The sequence below is a fragment of the Akebia trifoliata genome, chromosome 1, assembly GCF_017979445.1.
Source record: "Akebia trifoliata isolate Shusen 1 chromosome 1, ASM1797944v1, whole genome shotgun sequence".
NCBI classification, from domain to species: Eukaryota; Viridiplantae; Streptophyta; class Magnoliopsida; order Ranunculales; family Lardizabalaceae; genus Akebia; species Akebia trifoliata.
The window spans coordinates 30,881,888-30,904,370 of record NC_141375.1 but is presented as its reverse complement, the minus strand read 5'-3'; the positions used below and the strand labels follow the sequence as shown (position 1 = coordinate 30,904,370).

The window sequence follows — 22,483 nt, the reverse complement described above, 5'->3', positions numbered from 1 at the left end:
TAGCAACTTAAAATGGCAAAATTTTGTTTTATTATATTATCTTCAAAATCATCTTTATTAATAATTAAATTGTACATAGTTCTTACAATATATAATTATACTCCCCTATGATAGTTAGTCTTCCAAAATTATCAAGATAACCTTTGATTATGTTAATTTTAAAATAACTAACTTAATATATTAAATTATAAAAAGATTCTAACAATATGTCAAATGATAAAAAGTTAGATTATCTATTTCGAAACATTTTTCAGAATAGTTATACAAAATTTAATCATAGAGAAATCCTAATTTTCATAGGGTCTTGTAAAGGGGCACACAGTAAAGTGCATTACATACATCTTGAAAATAAGCACTTAGGATATTTTGGTATTAAAAAAAAAAAACTTTTGAGCAATATTTTTGGCTGGACATTTAATTTTCAAGGTGTATATAATGCGTAATCATTTTTGTAATACATGTGCATTTTCGCATACCATCTACTAGAATGAAATAATCCATGATTCCTAAACTACTCATCTCTACGTCAAGTTTTGAGATTTTGTTAATGTATGCCCTAAGGACACACGTTAAGATGCATTAAATACATCTAGAAAATAAGCATTTGAGGGTATTTTTGATAAGAATTTTTTTTTTAAAGGCATTTTAGGTAGTAAATTTTGTGTGGTGTTTTTAATGCATCTTAACTTGTTATTTTAGGGCACATGTCAACAAAACCCATTTTTAAAAAAATGGCTTCCTTACCGTTTTAAACAAAACATTTTGAGAAAATCAGTATACTTGTCCTTTTTGAAAAATGATTCAAAATTCATATATTAGATATAGGTGGCAATCTTAACATGATCCATCAATACAACTCAAAAATAACACAAAATTAGTGAGTTTGAAACTTACTTGGGTCTGAGACATAACGGTGTCGTGTTTAATGGGTCAGGTATGATTGACTGTCCTTTTCCAGGAAAGCGCAAAAGTACACACTATAATGGGCTTAGAAGCTTCTGAAAATTAAAAACATAGGAAGAAGTGATATAATTTCCATTTGTAGCAAGTGTGCGTCACAACCATGCATTCACATGTGGAATGCAAATTGACAGTAAAATGCTCACGTCATGTAATCATTAGTTAGCTTCCAAGAAAATAAATAAGTTGCAAGTTTATATCTGACATAATTAATGTCGGTAACAGCTGCGTTTCCCTACTCACTTTCTATATAGAGGTCAACGAGTCCACTATTTAAGTCAATTCTTAAATTACGAAGAAGTTTCATCCTCATTCCTCCATCTTCCACACTATATATATATATCCAAGGCGTTCAATAACCTAATCATTCCCACCCAACCCCAGTATTTCTCTCTTTCTTTGAACTCCATTGTTTTTCACAATTCATTGTTGTTAGCATCACACTCACAACCTCTTCTGTAACTTTGACATTAACTAGAGATATTGTTCATGACAACCACCCAAATTGTTCTCCTTAACAGGCCTTCCCCGTCCCCTTTCTACCGATGGCGGCAGATTTTCTTGGTCCTCCATGCCCGCGACATTCTTATTTCCATCGCTGTTAATGCTAAGAAACGGACTCTGACTCTCGCACAGCCGTCTCCGTCTTATACCACTCTACAAACCCATGATGCTGATGCTGGAGAAGTAGCTCAATCCACTCCCACTCGGGCAGACATCACCATCGACATCCCTGAAAACAGCAACATCAATAATCCCCAGCAGCCCTTCTCTGCCAGTATCAATGTAGAAAGCCTCACTATGATCGTTAAGGAGAAGAATCTGGATTGTCTTTGTGAATTCGGAGGAGTTAAAGGGATTGCAGTAGCACTTGATACCAATTTAGATAATGGAATTTGTAGCAACCCTGAAGAAATTCGTCACCGACAAGACGTTTATGGTAGAAACATATACTGCCTACCACCAGTTCCTGCAAAAAGCTTCTTCTACTACATTGTCAAAGCTTCAAAAGATTGGACAATTTTCCTCCTCCTGTGTTGTGCGACCTTATCCCTCGGTGCAGGTATTCAGAAAGAAGGCGGAAAAGATGGGTGGTATGATGGAGCCACCATATTTGTCGCTGTTTTTGTGCTGGTTACTATCACTTCACTAAGTAACTATCGCCGTGCCATAAAGTGGAGGAAGTGGCTGAAAATGAACACACCAGGAATCGATGTTCAGCGAGATGGATGTTTGCACCAGATCTTAATATCTGATATTGTGGTGGGTGATGTAGTATGTCTAAAGATTGGTGATAAGGTTCCAGCCGATGGTTTGTTCTTAGACGGTGGTCCCTTGCAAGTGGATGAGGAAATAGACTCAACAACAACTGTTGGAGATGAGAGCCCATTTTTGTTCTCTGAATCAAAGGTGGTCAATGGGTCTGCTCGGATGCTTGTTACGTCAGTGGGCACCAACACTGTGTGGGGTGAGACAATGAAAACAGTAACACATGATCCCCACAAGAAGACACCGCTACAACGTAGGGTTGACAAACTAAATTCGTATGTGCAGTACGTTGGTTTGATCTTCGCAGTCTTCATCCTTGTAGTGTTGATCCTCCGTTACTTGTTTGGAAAACAAGAAAACGATGAGAATGGGTACCCAGACCTCAAGGGCAAAACAACTCCAATTGGGGGTTTGATGAAGTCCATGGAGAGACTTGTCATAAAACCAAAAGGGACGGCTAGTATTTTGACAACTTTGCTCACAGTATTTTTGGTGGGAGTGCAGGAAGGATTGCCTTTTTTCGTTTCCCTTTCCCTCTGCTGTTGGAAAAAGAGGATGTCCGTTGATCATGTTATCGTTGAGGATTTATCAACTTGTGTCAACATGGGCTCGATCACAACAATCTGCACGGACAAAACTGGGGTCCTAACATCCAACAAGATGGAGGTCGATACCTTTTGGTTTGGTGAAGAAGCTATCAGTAAAGAGGTCATCTCTTCATTAACCCCAGAAGTCCTCGAAGTGCTACATGAAGGAGTCGGCACACCCGTTCTTGTCCCAGGAACTTTTAGTAGCCCAATGGAGGACCCACTCCTTCCTTGGGCCAAGATGACGTTGGGCATGGATATGGAGCTTCTGAAGAAAACTCGCGTCATTCTCAACCCAAAAGCATTGAACTCAGATAGGAACCGAAGCGGGATGTTGATGAGGAAGAATGGAGGCACCGAAAAGACTATCCATCTGCATTGGAAAGGAGCTGGAGAGGAGATTCTAGCTATGTGTTCATATTACTACAACAGTGAGGGGATTAAAAAAATGGACCAACAGAAACGGTTGATGTTTGACAGAATTATTGGAGATATGGCTACAAAAGGTCATCAATCCATTGCCTTTGCTTACAAAAAAATTGACAAAGATAATGGCTATTGCGAAAATGATGATGATGTACTTCAAGAAGAAGACTTGATCTTGTTAGGGGTAGTAGGTCTCAAGCCAGAAGCAAGAAGCATAGTGGCAGCTTTAATGCATGCTGGAGTTAGCATCAAACTAGTGTCTGCAGAAGATTTGACCATGCTAAGGGCTGTAGCTATTGATTGTGGAATCCTTGTGCCTGACCGAGACTTAGACACAGCGGTACTTGAAGGTGAAAAATTCCGGAACTTATCAGAAAAAGAGAGGGTGGAAATGGTAGATCAGATACGGGTGATTGGAAGCGTCCTCCCCTCTGACAAGCTTCTCATGGTAAAGTGCTTGCAACAAAAAGGGTATTTAGTTGCAGTTACTGGAACTAAGACAAGTGACGCTCCAGCACTAAAAGAAGCCGACATAGGAATCTCAATGGGGACTCAATGCTCCAAAACAGCAAAAGAGAATTCTGACATTATCATCTTGAATGGTAGTTTTGCTTCTGTGGCCACTGTCTTCAAGTCAGGGATATGTGCTTATAGAAACATTCGGAAGTTCATCCAACTTCAGCTCACCATGACCATTGCTGGGTTATTGATAAACTCTATCACAACAGTCTCCCTGGGTGATGCCCCAATTACAACACTACAGTTGTTTGGCGTGAATCTGACTGTGGGCACTTTTGGTGCACTAGCGTTGCTGACAGACCAACAAACGCAGACACTAATGGAGGTGGCACCCATACCTCAAACCGAACCACTCATCACAAAGGCCATGTGGAGGAACATAACTGCTCAGGCTTTATACCAGATCACGGTTTTAGTAACCTTTCAGTTTAAGGGAGACGCCCTTCCAGGAATGACTAAGGAGGTTAAGAACACCTTGATCTTCAATACTTTCGTTCTTTGTCAGGTTTTCAATCAGTTCAATTCAAGAGAGCTGGAGAAGAAGAATGTGTTTATGGGAATCCTTGAGAATCGTTGGTTTCTGGTGGCAGTGGGGGCCTCTTTTGTTTCTCAGGTAGTGGTGTTGGAATTCGCAGAAAATCTTGTTGGTACTGTGAAGTTAAATTGGGAACAATGGCTGGTGTGTATCTTAAGTGCGGTTGTTTCATCTCTGATTGATTCGACCGTGAAGTGCATACCAGGTTTCCCTGCAAACAGGTCTAATGGTTCACTTGGTTCACACATTGTTCATTAGTACACCACCTTCTGTTCCCTCGACATCCGAATCTAAGCTCAAACTTCCTATCATCAGGGATTCTTCCACTAGGGCTCATCTTAGTTAGTTTAGAATTAGGGCTCATAAAGACTGTACAGATACGATTATATCTATCTTGGGTCTTATTTTTTATTGGTCCAAGGTATATAAAGAGTTTAGGGGGATTTTCTTCGAGGATTTTATGTATAATTGGGATGGGATCTGATGTATCTCGCGCGAGTAATGTCATATTTGTAAGGTTTTACTAGACTGGTCACCTCGACAGGCCTAGTGCTGCTATTGAATGAAATATTACTTATTAAAAAAAAAAAAAAAAGAATTAGGGCTCATGTAAAGGAATAGAATATCCGTGTACACGTGTGCCCAAAAAGCACATCTCTTATCTTAAGTTTATTGGCTTTCCCTTAAGAGAGTGAAAAGCAAAAACATAGAGTCTTTGGTAATATGTAATTTTTTTATAGTAATTTTCAAAAGAATTCTGATTATCATAGTTGCAAACTCAATCGACTACCATGACAAGTAGTTGGTAACCATAGATCTATACTCCTTGATATACACAATTGCACTTCCCCATAAAAAAATGTATCTAGAGGAAACCGTTTATAGGTAATATAATTGATTGAGTTTGTCACATGGGTACAAAAACTTTAAACAACAATAAAACAAACACTCTATTTGAATTTCTATTCTTAAAAAAGTGATCATATTTTTCATTTTTTCTTATAAAATTCAAGTTTTATATTGCAAATAATATCAATACCCTCATATCATTATTGCTACCACCAGTCATATTTCATCACCATATTTGTCATCATTATCATCATCACATCTAAAAGGTTAAAATACCAATTTTAGGAATCTAAGAATTTTTACTTCATTTTAGTCATTTTTCATTAGTTGATGAAGGAAGATTCAAACGGCATGTCATCAATTTGAAAACATAATGATTATCTCAAATCCTCTATCTCCTTAAAAGGCAAGTATGTGATTTTATTTTTCGTTCGTATTATATTTTATTCTTTAAAAACTAACACATCTATTTATTGGAAATCAATGGTTAAAACTTTGTGCCACTTACCAACTTTTAAATCTTACTAGGGGTGGTTGAGCCCATATGTATAGTCACATTTGAAATTGAACACCACGACCTTCTAAATTTCTTGGGAAAACTCACATTAAAAGAAAAAAAACTTCTCTCTTTTTAACTTAATCCAAGGTATTGAAAATAAATGACCACCAAACTCCCAAATTTAAATTAAAGTTCAACGGTTTTTTTTTATTTTTTTTATTTATTAATTTCTTAGAATTTTGGCTTCTACAGTATTATGGCATAAAATCATATATTTAGGTGCCACAAGATGATGCGATCAAATAACTTTCCTTTTTAAATTTAGTAAGGAAAATATTTTCCAAAAACTTCAAAGAGAATTTATTGTGCAAGCTACACTATTATATTTTTATTACGAAAACTTCCTTGGAGTCTTAAAAGTTCAAGGGAACCTTACTTTATAAAGTCTGTTACTTAACAAACCTTGGATGTAATCCACATTATTTTAAAATATTAAATGCTTATAATATTCTTAATTCTTTAAATCAAATACTTATCATGTCCTCTTTCTCTTCTTAACAATGATTATTTCTTCTAAAATAGTGGATCAAGCCCAAAAATATATATTTTTAAAATATTTTAAGCATTGAGAAGAAAGAGGATATACTAAGAATTTGATATATAAAAAAATGAAAAAAAAAAAAATTGTAATTATTTAATTTTTTTAAATGATGTGGGTCTCATTTCAAGATTTGTTAAATAAAAAAATTTGAGAAAGTAAGGTTCCTTTGGAATTGTAACTTACAAGAACTTCAAAGAAAATGTCGTAATAAAAATGCAATAGATAGGTTGTTGGATAAATCTCTCAACTTTAAATTGATGAGATATTTCTAATCCCAAAGCCACATATCTCTGTGATGTCACTTCAAGGCAAAATGAACTCATTTCCAATTATAATCAAGAAATTTAAACTTCTGGTGTATGTATATTCATACTATAATATTACAATTAAAATGCATTAGTGATTTATTTGATATATGACCATATTTAGTTTGATACTGTTTTGTGTATGCTTAAGAACATATACATATCAAACACATAAGTCATACTTAGCAATAGAAACGCATGCAATAAATAAATTAATTTATTAATTTTTTTAATAAAGACAAATTCTCTCTAATTACTATAAAATAAATAGTTTTAAATAATAAGAAAAATAGTTTTAAGAAATACTAAATATACTTAGAAGTTAGATAGAAGGTTGGAATAAGTGTGATTAGTTATAAAGAATCAATTTTTTTCTTATCATAGCTAAAAAATAATTATATTATTTTTATTAATAATTATTTAATAGTTGCATTTGAGGTTGTTTCAACGTTAGTGAGAGGAAGAGAAAATATATATATATATATATGCCACGTAATCCAATAGGAATGGAGTGTCTCTTCAAACTTTAAAAAAAAAAAAATTAAATATCACGTTTGATTAGTTATAATGAATATTTACATATCTTTGAGGATATTTATCTCAAGGATAAATCCCAACCATTGGATTTCCATATGATCTTGTGTTTTTTCATGAATTATTCTTCTGAAATTTGATCATATATCTAGTAGTGCTGTCAATGGATGAGGTCCGAGTTGATTTGGTACCAATCCCATAAGGATCGAATCCGGGACTGATCCAATAAGTATGGGATCAGGTTTTATTGAAAATCAATATTAAGATCCAAATTCGTTCCATTAACAGTTGGGTCCAAATCAGGCCAAATCCAATTTTATATACAAAATCTAAATAAACTTTGTGCATCTCAATAAATATATAATATAGTTTATATGCCTTCTAACATATTATCGGATCAAGGCATGGTCGATCCGGATCCGATCTAATAAGATATCGGATTGAAACCTTATAGGAATTCAAAACATCAATCCAGACACGAAGTTATCAGATCGGAACGGATCAGTTTTCAGGTCTGATCCGATCCATTGACAGCCCTAACATCTAGAACACAAAAATCTCCAAGATACGTCCCAACAATCTATACATGGGAACTCAAATTTTTAAATGCCACAGACGTGTGTGTGTGTGTGAGAGAGAGAGAGAGAGACGAAAATTACCATAATTTGAAAACTATAGTAATGGTACAAGATTGGCCGAACTGAAAACAAGGGATGTCCACGGCATTACTCCATAGGAGTAGAACCCTCTTCTGCTATTTTTCTGCTCCCAGCTTACCCAACACAATTGCAGTTACCATCAGCTTACCCGCATCAGGGAAACTTTTGTGCTGCATCAAGATTGCTTCTATACTTGACCCCGGATCTTTCAGATTCGATGTTTCCATGTTTTCTTGCCTCAGTGAAAGCACCTCGTCGAACCCACCCTCATATGTCTCTGCTTCAGGTCCATAACTCCTGTTTGAAGCCTTGAAGAGCACAGTTTCTCTCAAAACCCGCAAGGTCTCTTCATCACTCCATCCTTCGGCTATAGATGCTTGATAGAGTCTTCCCCAATCATCCTGATCGGCAGCATTCTTCCAACATTCCTCTAAAAGGCTTCTGTTGGACTTTCGGAAGGACGAACTTGTCCAAGCAAACAAATCAAAAGCCAGTAAGGAGAGTTCTGGGGTATTACCATTTAGGCAAAGTTCAATCAATTCTCCTGGAGGGAGCAGTCGCTGACCGATGTCTTGTTTCTCCTTGATATTATCAGAAAGGAGTTTAATAATTTCTTCCTGCAAGAAACACAACCATATCTCGTTTGAAAATGAGAGGAAGATTCAAAGTTCAGAGATTTCAGCGAGACTACAAATCAACACCAAGTAATTGGAGCTCACCTGCAACTGCAGAATCTTCAAGTCAGCCTCTATGCGCTTAGCCTTCATCTGGAACTCATCATCTCTACCTGCTAGTAATTTAATGTTAAATTTAGTAGGAAGAACGATAAGATATGAAATAGTTAGATAAGATGCATAAAAGTGACTAACCCACCTGAATACCGATTAAGTAATACAAATGGAAAGAGGAAGAACGAAAGAGCTTAGCTGCCGATCTCTTAAGACAAAACAGAAGGCACCTTTTACTGACACATATGTTCGGAACGCATTGAGTAGATGAGTTCAAAGTTACATACTTTTATTTTTAAATATTCTGGAAAGAAACATTCCTGAATCAAAGTTTTGATAAGTGTTTCGGTTTGTGCCAGTTTGTCTCGAAATATTTAGGTATATTCATCTTAGAATGTTTTGGCTGAAACATTTTGAGATGAACAGAAACATAATGAAACCAAATCATAAATCAAAAAGAGAGGACAAGTCAGAAACCATTTCTAAGGAAACAAGGCACCCTTCACCGCTGATGAATATTTGAGATATCCCCATGAGATCTCAAACTAATGCATACCCCATGACTGTGGTCTTCTCTAAAAGACAAATCTAAATGACCTGGATGTCCTCGTCTTCAAACTCTAGCCAAAAACCCTGGATTTTACTACCCAAATCCATCACATGCAACCTCTAGAGAAAATATTTACCCACATCTTTAACCTTGAGATTTCTTACTCCTTGAACTTCAAACCTTAAGAACAAGATAGGATTTTGGGAGAAAATTGATGTAAAGCAATAAACAGTAAGGAAAGCAATAAACCTGCCATTACAGCTATCTTGGAGAGATTTAGTAAGCGCTTTCGATCAGCCAAAGATACCCATTTCACGTTCTCAGGATCTGAACCTTCTTCAGATAGAGAAGCAGAGCAATCATCCTGAGCGAGAGCTAATGCATGGAGAGTTTCCGAGGCAGAGGAGAAACAATTCAAAAATATCTCATGAAGCCACAATAGATCTTTATGCTGCTTTAGAAAAATAGCCAACTCTTCTTGGAACTCTTCCCCAAACCTTAAAAGCTTAGCAAACTGGCGATTCTCATACAATTGTTTAAAGACATAGTAACTAAACCCTCCTTTGGGACCCATGCTTTCATGCTGCACCACAAAGTCATTTCCAAAATGCTGATTAGAAACAAAAGCATTGCCTAGGGTTGGGAAGAAAAAACAAGGGGAGAACTGGAGCAACAGCAATGTATGAACATAGTCAATAGAATGATTCACTAGGCATGGTGAGAAGATGATGTTTCCTTCAATTGTGGCTAATGACCAAATTCCAGGGAAAAGGATACAACAAAATTTGTATCCAGACATTCAGAAAAAACAATATGATGAGAACTAACTCACACGAAGGGTTAGTTTTGAAAACCTCTGTTAGATTTCATTGAATTCAATTGTCAAGGGGAAGTAGAACTAAATTATTTGAATCTAGGGAGGCATGTTAAATTTGCCTAATTTGAGGGCAGTAAACCAAAATACCATGTTTTGTATTGATAACAATCTCACTAAACTGTAAGGGTACTCTGTATTAACTAATAAAACCTCAAGAGTATTTCATCTATGGTGTGTAGGTGAGTGGATCTTATGACTTATGACTCATGACCATGGTTCAAAGTTCAAAGTCAGTTTCATCCACAATGACTCAGCAGAGACGCCCTTGAGGTGACCATAATGAGACATTTAGGGTTTGTTTCACAGCTGTCCTAGTTCATCTCTTATAGTCTCGGTCAAGAGATCTCTCTCTTCAATTGACCAACTTAAGCCACATCTATTACACTTCAGATATCCGATGGAAAACCCTAACACACAACAAAGAATCAAAAAGTCATGTTATGTCATTCTGAAAATAAACTGAACAACAAGAGACCGAGAGGTATCAATAAAATCAAAATATCTGAAATGCTTGGATCTTCCAAGTTTATAGAAACATCATTTAAAAGAATTCTAACAGTGTTAATCTGCACAACCACTAATATATTAGTCCCCAGTGAGACAGAGAGTACACATAAGTGCATGTACAGAAAGCATTAGACAAGAGAAGAAAAACGTGAAATGCACATCAATGATATCAGGAACAGTATTCATACCATCAAATTTTGCAGGAGGGCGGTATCATTGAGGTCACAACATATATTCCAGAGAGTTTGGTACCCTTCATGCCGCCTAGCGATGGATAACAAATGAGAAGAAAACTCTTTGAGGATGGCTACTTTTGGCTCTTCAGTACCTTCGATTGGATGCTGCAAACATTAAAAGTTTAAGCTGATATTAAAAATAGTGAAGAAAGTGAGATTCTTGCTTTATTTCAGAGATGAAATTAGAACTCCCATCAGTTTTTAATTAATTAAAATCTATTGTGAAAGGATGGTTCCCACTCTGCTTTTATTTATATACTGATAAAAATGGAGATAAACATCTAATGCTATATGAGAATGAACTTCATAGTTGATTTTTTTCCTTCTTTTAATGAGTACTTTCTAGTTGCCACTTAATAATTAAGCATCTAAGTAATAAGGACACTCCATTTTCCAATAACTTTTTGTTGTAGACATCTGAGTCATAATCATGTGTTGGACACATGATGACACCTTTTCAATCGAATAAAATTTATTCAAATAATCATTCCAATTGATGTGGACTAGCTTATCTAAATACCTTTTTTTTCTTTATTATACTTTAACATGAACTAAAGTTTTTCAAACATAGATTCACTTGCTATAAAATGAATGGAGAAGCTTAAAAAAAAAATCTAAACATGGTTTCAGTGTACATGGAGAGAGCATATGATAGAGGCACCAAGATAACAATAACATTGGCCGTGCCTTATGGATTTGGATGTTAGCCAGTCAAGAAGTAACATGATCAAAGAATAAGAATAGTAGTATAGGAGTTGAAATGAATGACAGTTAAGACTAAAAAAGACAATCATAAATTAGTACTTCTGAGGAATTAGAAATATCCCCAATCATAGACAATATATATGAAAGCTGATTAAGTTGGTTTGGGCATGTAAAACATAGACCAAGAAGGACGTGTGGAACACCAATTAGAATGAGTACTTTGGTGCAAGTCAAAGGCTCAAACGAGAGAGAGGAAGGCCAAACATGACATTGATGGAGGCAATTGTTAAGTTATGAATATGCACTTTGATTGAAAATATGGATCAAGATGGACTAGAACAACAACATAGGATTCATGTTGCCAACCCCACCCCAAATTTTGGATAAGGCATAGATGACGATGAAGCTAAACCCTTCCAATCCTAGGATATCTTCTTACAACTACTTGAACCAGTGCAGGTAGCATGTCTTCTGTCATACTGTTTATTTTGGAAGGCAAGTAGAGTAGTGAGTGGGGTAGCAGTATTTGTAGGTGAACATGAGTCTCAGAGAAAGGTTTGTAGGAAGCCACCATCCTCACAATTGCCACGTTGAAGAATGGGAATATTTTTTTTCCAACAATTTACTTCTAGTCATTGATCATAAATTCTTTAAATATGGGTATAAATAGCCTTTTTATGCCAGCTTGGTGTCTAATTTGTTTCCAAAAATAGTCCCTTGTAAACCCAAAAATAATCCCTTGTAAAATGGTGTATGTTACTCACTGTTATTCATATCATACAAGTGAATTTTTATTTCCACCGAGAAATGTCTTCAAGCTTCTGCCTACACCCAACTAAAATAATTTATTTTTATCGACAAATGTTGCTACAATTAATTCCTGACTCTCTCGAGAAAGCATCAATGATATGTAGCATATCATGCATTATCCCAAATATGGGGAAAAATGAACGGCCATGATTTCACAAACAATGTAATCCAATATTAAAAAGATTTTGCATAGCAAGGATGATACTTTGGGGGGAGGGGGGGAATTTAACTATAAGACAGATTGACTTGGCCCAAACTGATCTGAAGGTTATCTGGTCTGTCATGCAAATTATGGAACCCCAGCGGAATAACTTTTGTCAATTCATATTGTGCAGTTTATAAGAATAACATGTTTTGTGGTGGCAGGGTGTATCCACAGGGATTAGTCCCACTTCCAAATGGCGTAGGGACACCCTGCCAGATAAATATATAAATATATATAAAGATATATTGTATACACTACAAGCTTTACATTATGTTACTAGGAATAGTTTTTCATAACTGATAATCAAAGCAAAGAGGTTGCCTGGAAGTTAAATGAGCTTATCAAAATGATCATAAAAATTAACCATAAAACCACATGGACAATGAGTTAATAAGATGGCACCAGAATCACAACATGAGAAGGTTAATAAAAGATTGACCTGGTGTCTATCTTCTACAAAACTTTTAACTTCTTGATACAAGGAATTCAAGAGCGCATCTCTTCTTGTGCAGTACTCATCACGCAGGCCTTTGTGTTCTTCTCCACGTTCAATTTTTGCTGTGACAGCACCAGTATATGCCTCTAGTAAAACATCAGTCAGCCCTTCTAGATGAGGATATAAATTCGTCTTTGCTTTCAAACCAGTAGTCTCTTTTAAAAGTTGAAGCATGAAAGAGGCAACACACCACAGCCCATTACGGACAACAGGTTGACAATACCAAGGCATTAGGCCCTCGGGCATTGGATACCAAGTGTGGTGATCATTTCTATATTGCATGGCAGCACGAATTAAAGTTGTGCATGCATTTGAGAGTTCACAAACTCGCTCAATTTGGACAATAAATGGCCTCTCTCCACCAATTATATATTGTAGCTGATGGGATAAGCAGTAAAATACTTCTTCAAGATCAGAAACTTTGCTATAAAATACTTCAGCATTATCCCTATCCATCAGAAGTACAGTCTTTCGACGGGCCTTCTCTCCAACAAATTGTATCAGGTCCCAAAGAGAACCCGCCATTTCATTTGGCGAATCAGAATAAGCAATGCGACTCTGTTTCCAGTTGTTCTGGCTAAGTATATTTTGTAGTTCCCTCAACTGGATCATCCCCGCAAGTTTTTCACCATGTTCCATGATAGTTAGCAAAGAATGTCCTGCAAATGAAAATTAAATACTTTATGCTCAAATGATGAATTACAACAATTTGAAGACAAAAACACTGCACAAAACACACTACTGAGAGTAGCCGATCACTCGACAGTTGCAGATATGATCAAAAATGTAATTGACAAGTGGCAGAACGTAGAAGAGTAATAGATCCATACTCTGTCTAGAACAAAGTTCCTCATGGCATTTGGATAAAGCAAGAAATTGAAGAAACCTTTGATGTTTCTGCTGTTTATCCAAAAGTTGGGATGACACAACAGCCATCGCCACAACTTCAGCTCCTCGAGTTGTGGTCCAATGTTTAGCTAGAGTGTCAACAATTGATTTGCTTGTGCGAGCAAAAACATTAGTTTCATTATCCTTTTCAAAGGCCCCAGAGTTTCTAAGCTTTTCAAGTGTGCTATTATCAACCTGCCCTGACAAAAGAAAATCATGAAAGAGCCGACCAAGTAAAGCTTCTGATTCTTCATCCTGAGCAGTTCGGCGTGCGATCCCAGTTAACACTGCCCTTTGTCTATCCCCAGCATCCCACGCTTCAGAACTAGCCCTTCTAGGAACAACACTGCCTCCAAATGTCAGGTTCCGTCTTTCTTCTTCAGCGGCTCCTTCATTCGAGCTTCCTTTACGTGACAAGCTTCGCTCAGGTGGTTCAACCCCACCAAGTAGAACTGCCTTCTCCGGTATAGCCCACACTCCCGCTTTCTCCGTCAGTACAACCCACGCACCTTCTTCACAATCCTCGGTAGAGGGGAGAACGGAAGCATCAAGGACTTTTCCTGCATCCCAAGGTAAATCAAATTGATAGAGCCGTGTGGAGTTTCTGCAATAAGTGGAGACTGTTGCAGTACCATCTCCAGAAAGTATGATTGCTGATCCAGAAGGCTTGCCCCCTACACGAAGTCTCATGGAAAACAAAAACTCCTCATCTTCCACTCTTGCTTTTGGAATTATCACTTGAATAGGAGCTTTTTTCTCCAAAACCCGTTCACGAATTGGCTCGATATTGTCAAAAGAAATATTTAGCTCAGGTTTATATTGCATTGAAAGAAGTGAGTACTGTGTGTAGCTTGAACCGCTCACTCGATCCTTACAAAAGGTAGCAACGAGAATGGTTAATTCTTTCCCACGCTCATCTACCTGCATATCCAAAGGCCAAATTCGCTTCTGACCAGCCAAATCCTTCTTAATACCCAAATCACTATCAGTCCCGATAATTTCATGGGACCATAGCTTTGAGACATTCAGATCAGAATCAAAGCTAATCTTAAAACACTGTATCTCATGATCAGTCAACAGAAAGAACTGACGGTTAGATTCCTCTGTCGTAAGGAGCCGAGAACGCCAGATTAGTGATCTAGGATACCCCTTTCCTACTATAGGGTGACCACCATCACTACCTTGATTGGATAAAATGTTGAAGTCTTGAGAAACTTTTTTCCGGAAAATACTGGAGGGACTGCATTGAAACTGCCACAGCTCACCATTGGAACCACATGTTAGGGCAACACAAACACCACGCCGGGTACCAGGAATTGCAGAAGCAATCAATGAACTAAAACAACAAGGTTCAACCAAATAACTAGATCCAAGCCTGCTACGTTGTCGCTGATTGTTTGATATAAATTTTCCATCACTTGGTGAAGAAGTCCCCTCAGACCCATCAAAAGATGCAAGATTCACAACAGGGGCAGCCCCACCTGCAGAGTATATATCTGGCCAATATATGATAGCTTGAGATTTCTGGTTACACATTACTACCCCAACCGAATTGCACTGTTTTGCCATGTTATCCATGATCCCACTAGTATTGTTCCAATTGACGACACAGACCATCCAAATGTTATCTCCTTTTTCTGAAACAGATGAAGGAAATTCAAGTACGACACATTTTTTTGAAGTTGCGGGTGATAAATAACTCCAAACAAAAATCCGGTTTCCACATACAATCCAAGACATTGATGTTCCCTTATCCATTCCACCAGAGATCCCAGCGTCACCTGACATAGGAAATAATATTAGTCTTTAAAGAGGCTGGGAAAGGTTGAGTCCATGAATGATGGGGGACCAACTGTACTAACCAACACTCTTCTGAAAAAAACTGGCTTGTGCATCACGAACTTCTTCTGGGAACTCTCCAACATATACAGGCTGAATAGGATCAGCATCAGTCCCTTTTTCGATTTTCTTCGATGGTGATATTCTGAACACAAAGAGAAGATGATAGTTAATCACTGGATTAGAAATACTCGCTAACTTGATATTTTCGTTTATGACCCTAATCTCAGGTTACTTTTTTGAAGGTATGCAGGATTCGGGTTCGTCGCAGAGTGCCAGGGGTTTGGGGGCCAACGGGCCCCCGTCGTTTTTTAGTGTCCGTACAACTTCTGAGGGTATTTTCAATTTTAGAAAAAATGTTGGAAGCCCTGGGATGCTATGTATATATATATATATATATATTTGTTACTGGAAAACCCTAAAATTGTATTGTTTTTGTGACCTCATCAATAAGAAAACTTAATCACCGCCCGTGGACGCAGGCAATTTTTCCAAACCACGTAAAATCTTGTCTTGTGTGTGATTGGTGTTCTTTCTTCTATTTTGCATAGATTTCTTTGTGTGTTCATCGTCTGATTCATGGAGTATTTGGGTGCTTCTGCACAACAGATACGACGTCCAAATAAATCTTCACTATTGGACGAGGATCATTATGGAGCACTTGAAGGAAAAAAAAAAAAAGACGAAGGAAAACAAAATAAAAGTGGAGAGAACCAGCATAGCATTGACACATCAAAATAAAGACCATAATAATAAGTATTTGGACTTAGTAAGGAATATCGTCATCTAGATTAAAGGTTTTATTAGCAAAAATCAATGATCAGAAGTTGCTCTAGCGGGTTTTAACCAACAACAAGAAATAAGAGGTATTAGGGTATTAAATTTCAATATATTTTCGCGAAATATACCAAAGTATTTCGATTTCAACAGAGACTAAATGGAACCATTACTCGCATATTTCCATTTTCACGAAATATATTTTCTCCTTTCTACAGAAACTATGTATCATATATATAAAAAAATTCATTAGTGGTAAATAAGATACGTGATGACAAACATGTTAAATAGACTTTTAAATATTTACACAGTGCGATAAGGTCTCAGTGGACCACTGTGATCTCAATTGCCCTCCATCAAACTCAACTAAATCCTTCCCCAACCCCACCAATTATACATAATTCCCAAACTCTCAGCTCAAATTACTAAACCTTGATCCTACATCAAGTAAAGAAACCTACTCCATTAATTCGAAAAATCAACAGCAATTCCATGAATTTTTCCAAACCTAATTCAGACTACGCTATACTAACTTCACTTAATCATATAAAACTCATGAATCAATCAACATAACAAAGATTAAGGACTTTAAATATTAAACCATTAAAGCTCTACAAAAGATAATCAAATTTCAAAATTACATTTCGTTTACCTTGCAAGAACAGATAACCGAGAAACCCAAGGAGCCGGTGTGCCTGTGCTCGGTCTATTCGGGATAGAAGGTCCGTGAGACGAAGATCTTTGATTCTCTGCAATCGGAGTCGCAGGCGAATCCTGAACTGCGTGCCCTAGATTTCGATCTTTCTGGGAACTGAATTGGGATTTCCTGGTTGCAGGAGAGAACATGACTGAGATACAACAGGAGAGAGGTTAAGGGTTGAGGGTTTTAGGGTTACTGTGATCATCAAATGTAGAGAAGAAAGAAGAGACAATTAGGGTTTAAAGCTTTTTCGCGCTCTCTGTGTGTTTGTTTGTATGAAAGCTTTTTGAGCTTTAGAAGCTGTGGAAATGCTAGTGGAGAGACTTTGTTGGGAGTGGGAGAATTTGAATTGAGAGAGTTGATTTAGTGAGAAACTCTGGGACTCAAAAGTAGTCTGGTTAATCTGGACCGTCCATAGAGAAAACTATCGAGTGGGCCATGGACTCAAAAAAAAAAAAAATGTTACCTATGTTTGATACGATAGCCAAACTTTCTAATGTAAAAATCTTTCATAATAAGAACTCTTGGACAAAAAAATTCCAACATTTTAGGTAATTCAGATCTACTCTTATGGGATTTGGTGAATATGTGATACTGTTCATGCATTTTAAAAGTGATGAAATTTCACTTGTGAAAAAATCCTTGAATTTTTCTGGAAAATCCATCATCTTCAATCTTTAGAGTAAAATATTTTGATTTATCCGACAGCAGTTAATACCCACTACCCTCACACGCGCACACATCTACAATCCATTTTCTTAATTGACATTAGCAAACACCCAATAGCTTCTTGAAAAAAGGATTTTTTTTTTATTTTTTTTTATTTTGACATTCACACCAAACAATCAATGTCGCAACAACAATCTTATATAAAAGTGATTCCATACAAAATGTGTTTCTATCTTTTACTGCAAAAATAGAATTCTCAATTGTATAGTTGGCTTTTAATCGAAAAATCTGTTATGCCGATGAATTTGACCTTTTAAAATTAATTACATATAGCATCTTACAAGTAAGTGATTGAGACATTAGGGGAAACCAAAAAAGGATGGAAAAAGAGGATGTTGATTTAATTGAAAAAAAAAAAACAAAAAACGAATTAGTTGAGAGGAGAGAGCATGAAGATGGATTAATTGCCCAAGCTACCCCCCCCCCCCCCCCAAGTACCTGATTGGGATAATTACATGCAGAGGGATTTCTTTCTAATTAGTCTCCAAGTTTCAGGATTTCTCTTAATAATCCATTTAGTAAGATTTTCTTTTCTAATCAGTCCCTAAAACCCATTCATATCATATCTCATGATTTGAATGCCCTAACCATTCAATCTCACCATTATTGTTTGAAGAATTTGGATTTTCAACATCCCAATCAAGTTTCGGAGACGTCATTCGATTGGTAAGGATTTAAGAAGGAAAAAAAGAAATCATTTTCGAAGATTTTTCAAGCTTTTTGAAGACGAACATATAAAAGTTATGATTTTTTCTTTGTTTTTTAATGAAAATTGATCAAGGGTGATTCTTTTAGTTTGAAAACATCTAGAAAAGTTGTTATCTCAAGTTGTTAGTCGATTTTTCCATGTATTTTAGTCAGAAAAACTTGAAAAACAAAAATAGGTGGATTTTACAATCGTCAAGTTCACTACATTTTATTGTCGAGTTCGACATTTTTTTTTTAAATTATCGAATTCAACAATATAAAAAAAAAAAAGTCAAACTCGACAGTAAAAACTAAAAAGTGGTGAGTTCGCCAATAATGAGGAACCATTAAGAAGGAAAAAAGTTTTACTAAGAAACCACCCAAAACTTAGGGGCTTTTTAGAAAGAAATCCCTCTGTCATTACCCTTTTTTTCTCATGAAGTGGAGGGGAGGTCCAGACCAGCAGGCACAACTAACAGTGGTGAGGCAACTGGGCTCTTAAAGCACCATATCTAGCCCAAATCCCCCGGTTACATGCAATACCCCACAAACACACATACAAAATAAACCAGGATAAATCCCTGTAATGAGGGGGCTTGGAGATATGGTGTGGTTATTTTTGTTAATTTTCATATTTTATAAGTAGATCAAACCATAAGAGTGGCCGCAGTATGCATGTAACTGCCATCTTTCGTATGGGTTCATCTGCTTCAATGTGTCGAGTCTCAATTGAAGTAAGCAAGTTCCGCTGCAAAAAAAACCAAGACAGGCATGGTACTGGATTTGCTACAATCATTCATTGAATTCTTCTTTTTGAAAACATGGATTAGTGCAAAAGAGAAAAACTCCTAAACCAACAGATGCAGATTAAAATAAAAGCTTACAATACAGAAGGGAGGCTTATTCTCTGAGCAAAAACTAACGGCGACACCAAGCCAGATTTTCAGAAGATAAAAAGTCCTCTTTTCTCTGATAAAAAATATAAAAATAAAAATAAAATACATACAAACAAAGATGGCATCATGCCTCCAGCTTCAAGGAAACAACTCGGGAGTGTCTATTGCACTTCGCCGCCTTAACATAGACTATTGAGAGGCAAGCTGGAGCCCACCATGGCCGGCGAACTTCTTGTTCCCCCTTTAGGCAAGCCACTGCAGATAAAACTAAGTGTTAATGGGTGCCACTAGTTAGAAGGAATGTGCAAATCTAAGGTTCTAAAAGAGTGAGAGGAAGACAAAAAACAACATGAATGACACAGCGACGGAAGATGTAAAGACGCTGGAACCAACAGAGGACATGACTTGAGATAGAATTGAGTAGGGGAATAGAATTCATTCAACCAAACCCAAATATTTGGTACAAGGCTTAGATAATGTGGATAATGGATCCAGCCGGACTGCAATGTATGTATATAAAATGTACAACATTGATGAATGACATTTGTCATTGAGAACTACCTGTCAAGTACTCTAGGTGTCCTTTACCAGAATATCTTACAATTCAAGTCCAATGGTGACAAAAATTTGAGAAAATGTCTATTGTTCTCCAAAGCATGAAGCATGCCTCAAGCAACATTTCTCAACCAATCCAAGATGACAAAGATACCTCCGTTGTACAACTGGAGCACCCAAAACCACCTTGTAGTCTAAAGATCAACCCTGTGCAGAGATACACGGGTGTTCTAAAACTCAAATAACATAAACTGCAAAGAGCATTCCCTGGCCTTGTGCCACTTTGAATTCCATTCAAATGTATGTCATGAACTTTTCTTAGGAGAAAAATGATTTTATGTGAAGCTAAAACAAATTAAATCAGACTGGACCCATAGAACAGTCAATTTATATATTGAAATGCAACTTTAAGGTCATGGGTAAGTCCACCTTACCCATACAAAAAAAAAATGCAACCCACCAACCCGACAATTGTTTCATGACCCAGCATTGAATAATGAGATACCTGACTACTACGACAAGAAATCAAGAAAAGAAAGATGGTGTGTCCTGTATCTCAAAATTTGTCAGGTTGAAGGATGATTACCCACATTTAATCAGAAATTCTCTCATGAACATTTTTTTTCTCGTAAATTGAGGGTGATTAAACACCTTGCTTTTCAAAAAAACAACTAAGAGAGGGAGAGAGAAAACCTTTTATGCGCCTGAGTTCCTTGCAGAGTGTAATAAAATCTCCCCATTTCATGTGGCATTGCCTAATAAACCGGAGAATCTGTTCAGTAGTGAACATAGACAAGCTTTCCAAGTACTCTCCATTGACACCATTATCTTCGAAAATTTGGCGGTAGCTACCAAGATTTATCTCCTCCAACCACAACCCAACATCCTGAGAAGCATGCATACAGGATTCCATTAGTTAAACCATAGTTTTTTCTTTCATTCTAAATGCCAATTGGCATGAAGCCCGAGAGAATCTTCAATGAAAAATCGGTATTTAATAGAGGAATTTTGGGAAAGATGGAGGATCTTCATATGGTCTTATTGATTTAGAAAAAAAGCATACAATCAAATTCTCAAATAGTTAATTTGGTGGGTAATCAAAATAAGGAATCCCATCAAGTGATAATTAGTTTGAGAACAATTAGTAGTTATCACACAAAAATAGAGAATATTTAGTGGTGCCATAAGTGAGTTTCTACATACGTGAGTTTTCTGAAAAGATCGGCCATGAATATTCGCATCTTTTTGCAGAGATTATGGATAGATTATTTACTCATATTCAAGGATAAGTCCAAGGTATAAGTTATTTGTAGATGATGTTGTAATGTTTGATGAAACAAGAGATGTAATTCAAAATTATAACAACGGGAGGTTACCTCAGAAACTAAGGGTTCTAAAATAAAAAAGAAAACTTGAGTATGGAAATCTATACGGATGAGACTCTAGTAAAGAATGATTCACGACAGATACCCTACAACAACAATGGATTCAATCATCCATAAAGATGAAGATAGTTGAGATAAAGATGTTACCCAATTCAAAGTGTTACGCAATTGATGAGTAGAAATCAAATAAAGGGGAAAAAATTTCGAGAAAACAGTAAGATCAGATATGCTTTATTTAGCTGAATGTTAAGCAATCAGAAACAAATTACATTATATTTCAATAATAATTTACATAAAATTTATGTTACCTAGAAATCGATAACTATAGATCTCCCTTAACAAAATGAAAAAAAAAATCTCACAGATCAAAATTCCCGTGTTCTTCGTATTCGAAGTTACACAATTAAACAGCGATCACTAAATTACAGAACAAATCAAACGATCTGAACGATCCAATTATTAACTAACAAAAGGAAAATTGAATCTTTATACCTCAACCGTCCAGATGAAGAAGTCCAGAGGCTCCGTTTTTCGTCCTCTGTTACTGTTCATCTCTCTCGGAAACCTGAAAAAAAAAATGGCATCAAAAGGTACCTCTTAAGAAATTAAAATCGATCAAAATTTAACCCAAAATTACTGAAAAAATGAAGAAGAAAAAAAATAGTAAAAGAATAAATATTCGAAGAATCACATGTGGATTTACCATACAACAACGTGTGAATTTGGTGGTGATTTTCTACATTTCTGAGAGATTCTTCGGTTCTTCGTAGAGACAAGTGAAAGACGACAGTTTTGGCTTCGCTTTTTGCCTCTCTATCTCTCTGACTCAAGACTCTTGATTTTTTTACCAACGGGGGGTTATGCTAAAATGAGCCGTAGTGTTAGAGCACCGGATCGATAACTACAGTTCCACTTTTCAGAAATGAATCGTGATAATCAGATTTACCTACGTGGCATACTTAATCGATACCCCCACGCAACAGACTCGAAATTGTACATCTGCTCTTCTCACGATATAGATCTAAAGGGCCTGTTGGATTGACTTCTTAAAGTGCTTCTGGCTCCATGTTGGAGCCAGAAGCACTTATTGAATCATTTGGACAAATAGTACTTCAAAAAAATTTCTCCCAAAAAGTAAAATTGGTACTCTGCGAGAAGTACCGAGAATAG

The 22,483-nt window shown here is 36.5% G+C and overlaps 2 protein-coding genes and 1 pseudogene across 2 annotated transcripts; 1 reads left to right on the top strand and 2 right to left on the bottom strand.

The window, feature by feature from the left end:
- The first annotated feature begins 1,449 nt into the window (after window positions 1–1,449).
- Window positions 1,450–4,554, top strand: LOC147411699 (calcium-transporting ATPase 12, plasma membrane-type pseudogene; annotated as a pseudogene).
- Window positions 4,555–7,731: 3,177 nt separating this feature from the next.
- LOC147411698 (Nucleoporin, Nup133/Nup155-like protein) lies at window positions 7,732–17,761 on the bottom strand. Its single transcript, XM_086451308.1, is given in 9 exon segments — window positions 7,732–7,844; window positions 7,847–8,360; window positions 8,463–8,530; window positions 9,271–9,604; window positions 10,594–10,746; window positions 12,801–13,516; window positions 13,688–15,526; window positions 15,608–15,729; window positions 17,014–17,761. Coding segments are annotated over 9 exon segments (3,975 nt in total). The 5' UTR covers window positions 17,208–17,761; the 3' UTR covers window positions 7,732–7,809.
- Window positions 17,762–19,245: 1,484 nt separating this feature from the next.
- Window positions 19,246–22,173, bottom strand: LOC147411697 (uncharacterized). Its single transcript, XM_086451313.1, has 4 exons — window positions 22,017–22,173; window positions 21,806–21,878; window positions 20,622–20,814; window positions 19,246–19,628 (listed from the first exon to the last, which is right to left on the bottom strand). The coding sequence occupies exons 2-4, from the start codon at window positions 21,863–21,865 to the stop codon at window positions 19,498–19,500; spliced, it is 384 nt and encodes a 127-aa protein (XP_086307439.1). The 5' UTR covers window positions 21,866–21,878; window positions 22,017–22,173; the 3' UTR covers window positions 19,246–19,497.
- Between the last annotated feature and the right edge of the window lie 310 nt (window positions 22,174–22,483).

What these genes read in the sequence shown, in the direction of transcription:
- LOC147411697 (XM_086451313.1), bottom strand. Translation starts at nt 21,865, where the DNA reads ATGAACAGTAACAGAGGACGAAAAACGGAGCCTCTGGACTTCTTCATC. An exon ending in TCTTCATCTGGACGGTTGAG is followed by an intron (nt 20,815 to 21,805) that starts GTATAAAGATTC and finishes CATGCTTCTCAG; the next exon opens with GATGTTGGGTTGTGGTTGGA. An exon ending in GGAACTCAGGCGCATAAAAG is followed by an intron (nt 19,629 to 20,621) that starts GTTTTCTCTCTC and finishes TTTTATCTGCAG; the next exon opens with TGGCTTGCCTAAAGGGGGAA.